This window comes from Mercenaria mercenaria, chromosome 15 (assembly GCF_021730395.1).
Source record: "Mercenaria mercenaria strain notata chromosome 15, MADL_Memer_1, whole genome shotgun sequence".
In the NCBI taxonomy this organism is placed as follows: domain Eukaryota; kingdom Metazoa; phylum Mollusca; class Bivalvia; order Venerida; family Veneridae; genus Mercenaria; species Mercenaria mercenaria.
The window spans coordinates 66,754,549-66,756,808 of NC_069375.1; the positions used below are offsets into that span (position 1 = coordinate 66,754,549).

At 40.9% G+C, this 2,260-nt stretch overlaps 1 protein-coding gene across 1 annotated transcript; it reads right to left on the bottom strand.

The window, feature by feature from the left end:
- Positions 1–719: 719 nt before the first annotated feature.
- On the bottom strand, positions 720–1,413 carry LOC123527562 (circumsporozoite protein-like). Its single transcript, XM_045307152.2, has 2 exons — positions 972–1,413; positions 720–802 (listed from the first exon to the last, which is right to left on the bottom strand). The coding sequence occupies exons 1-2, from the start codon at positions 1,411–1,413 to the stop codon at positions 720–722; spliced, it is 525 nt and encodes a 174-aa protein (XP_045163087.2).
- Positions 1,414–2,260: the final 847 nt, after the last annotated feature.

Consider the following 2,260-nt stretch of genomic DNA (forward strand, 5'->3'; position numbering starts at 1 on the left):
TTACATGTCTCTGTACATCGTGCGAAGAGTCGAACAAAAGTCCACAATCGTCGCAAGCATTTGTATAAATTTTTCAGCCATAATTTCACAATTATATCCTGCGATGTCCACAGTTTGACTTCCGACTGACAAATGATTTAAATCTGACTGCTGCTCGCCTTTTATACAATTTCGATCTGATTCTGTCATTTGATTGGACAGTTCTGTAAGGCTTTCGTTGTTCGTAGATTTTCTGTCTATCCACATTAAATCATATTTCAGTCTTGCATGTTCCGGTGTAAATGGCTTAAGATCCTCCAATAGACAACCATAGGGCTGTTTAGTTGCTTTCTCAAACTTCTTTAAAAAGTATTCACTTTTACCAGGGTACATCTGTCTCGCTAATGTGATCATAGATTGTTTGTCCACCAGGTTATTGAACATTACCAGGTAATGACAATTTCTTCTCTGTGTCGGATCCTTACTAGCGTATAGGTTTTGATTGATGGAAATCACCGACAAAGATCTATGATGAGACCCTTCTGTGAACAAATCCGTGATTCTTTTGTCCTTTCCAGCCTCTGACATCATATCGTCTAGAATTAGCAAGTTATTAAACTTCGTGTCAAAATATTCGTCCTCGTTTATGTCCGATGGAATGCCTTGGTAGAATTCCACCTGGGGGTAAACTGTGCTTTGTATTTCCCCATACATTGGTTGCCATCTCTTGTAAAGCCAAACTATTCTCTGTACACTAGGCTTAATTCTGTAGGACTGGTATGATTTTGGAGCAGTTCTTTTACAAATGTTGCTTTCCCACATGCTGAAAAGGAGTAAGTTTCAGCATTATAAATGTTCGAGTAAACAGACTGGTACTACAAAAAAAATATAAAAAAAGGAAAATAGTTAGGTTATATTCTCACTGGTAAGCTTTCTAGGATCGTTAATAAATGTTTATAAAAGTCAACAAACACAGAAAACAAAATATATACCTGTGGGACCAGAAATGATCATGGTAAAATGATGCTGGAGAATAGTTGGATCAATTTCCCGTGACGCTCCCTGCGGGGATCCCCGTGGTGCTTCCTGAGGCGCTCCTTCTGGAGCTTCCTGCGGCGCTCCCTGAGGCGCTGCTTCCGGAGCTCCCTGCGGCGCTCCCTGAGACGCTCCTTCCGGAGCTCCCTGCGGCGCTCCCTGAGGCGCTCCTTCCGGAGCTCCCTGCGGCGCTCCCTGAGGCGCTCCTTGTGGAGCTCCCGGCGCTCTTTGCGGAGCTTCCTGTGGCGCTCCAAAATGCGCTCCTGATGCCAATTCAGGCGTATGAGTTGAATTTCCAAAGCGTTCATCTTCTTTTAGATGTTTGTTTCTTTTATGCCGCATCATGTTGTATCTACTACAAAACGTTTCACCACATTCCAGACAGTTAATTCTATCCATCTTTACACTGCGACGTCTGTTATGAAAATAACAATAATGCAACTCTACCAACTTATATATGCATTTTCGATAGGAAATTAAAACAGCCAATCAGATCGCTTTATAAGCTCAAGAAACCCAATAAAACGTAATATTAAAGCTGAGTCTTCATTTTCTCTTCAGATTTCACAAAGTACACAGACATGGCCTATCAGTGTGAAACGTGTGGAACTAAATTTCAGAAGCTAAGTCAGCTCTTACAGTATCGGCGAACAGAAAATCATTGGCAGAAGTATACCTGTCCCAGCTGTAAAAAAGTGTTTACTAGAAAAGACAACTTGGAGCGTCACCTGAAAAAAAACATTACGATGAAAACAACCATCACTGCCCAGATTGCCTAAGTGTATTTACCAGAAGGGAAGCACTTGATGAGCATTTTCATCAACACCATACTCAGTCAGGTGGTGCGGCATCAAAACGCACTTTAGAAGACATTAAACGGGGAGGCCTTCCTGCCAAAAGAGCAAAACTAACTGCAAAAGATAATTTAGATCTATTCTACGATATAAAGAAAATAACAGAGAAGAGGATAGAAAAGTTCAAATCGACGGCAACATATTATAAAATCTCATTCCATGATTTGGAAGTATCAGGGCTTCAAAACATACTTCAGTCACTGAAGATAATGTTTCAGTCCATTCTTGACAATGTGATGCGGGATATATCTTCAACAGATTTAGTTAGAGTGTCACTGGATAATGCGGAACTGGATTTCCCTATTGTATTGCCATTTATGAAGCGATCCCAATTAACTGTGGAGCGTCTGTTGTCGGAAATTGAACAGTCGTATGAAGAATTTGTCCTTGAC

Excerpts from the sequence above, each read along its gene's own strand:
- LOC123527562 (XM_045307152.2), bottom strand. The coding sequence starts at position 1,413 with ATGGATAGAATTAACTGTCTGGAATGTGGTGAAACGTTTTGTAGTAGA. Across the intron at positions 803-971 it reads GATCATTTCTGGTCCCACAG|CATGTGGGAAAGCAACATTT; the intron begins GTATATATTTTG and ends ACTCCTTTTCAG.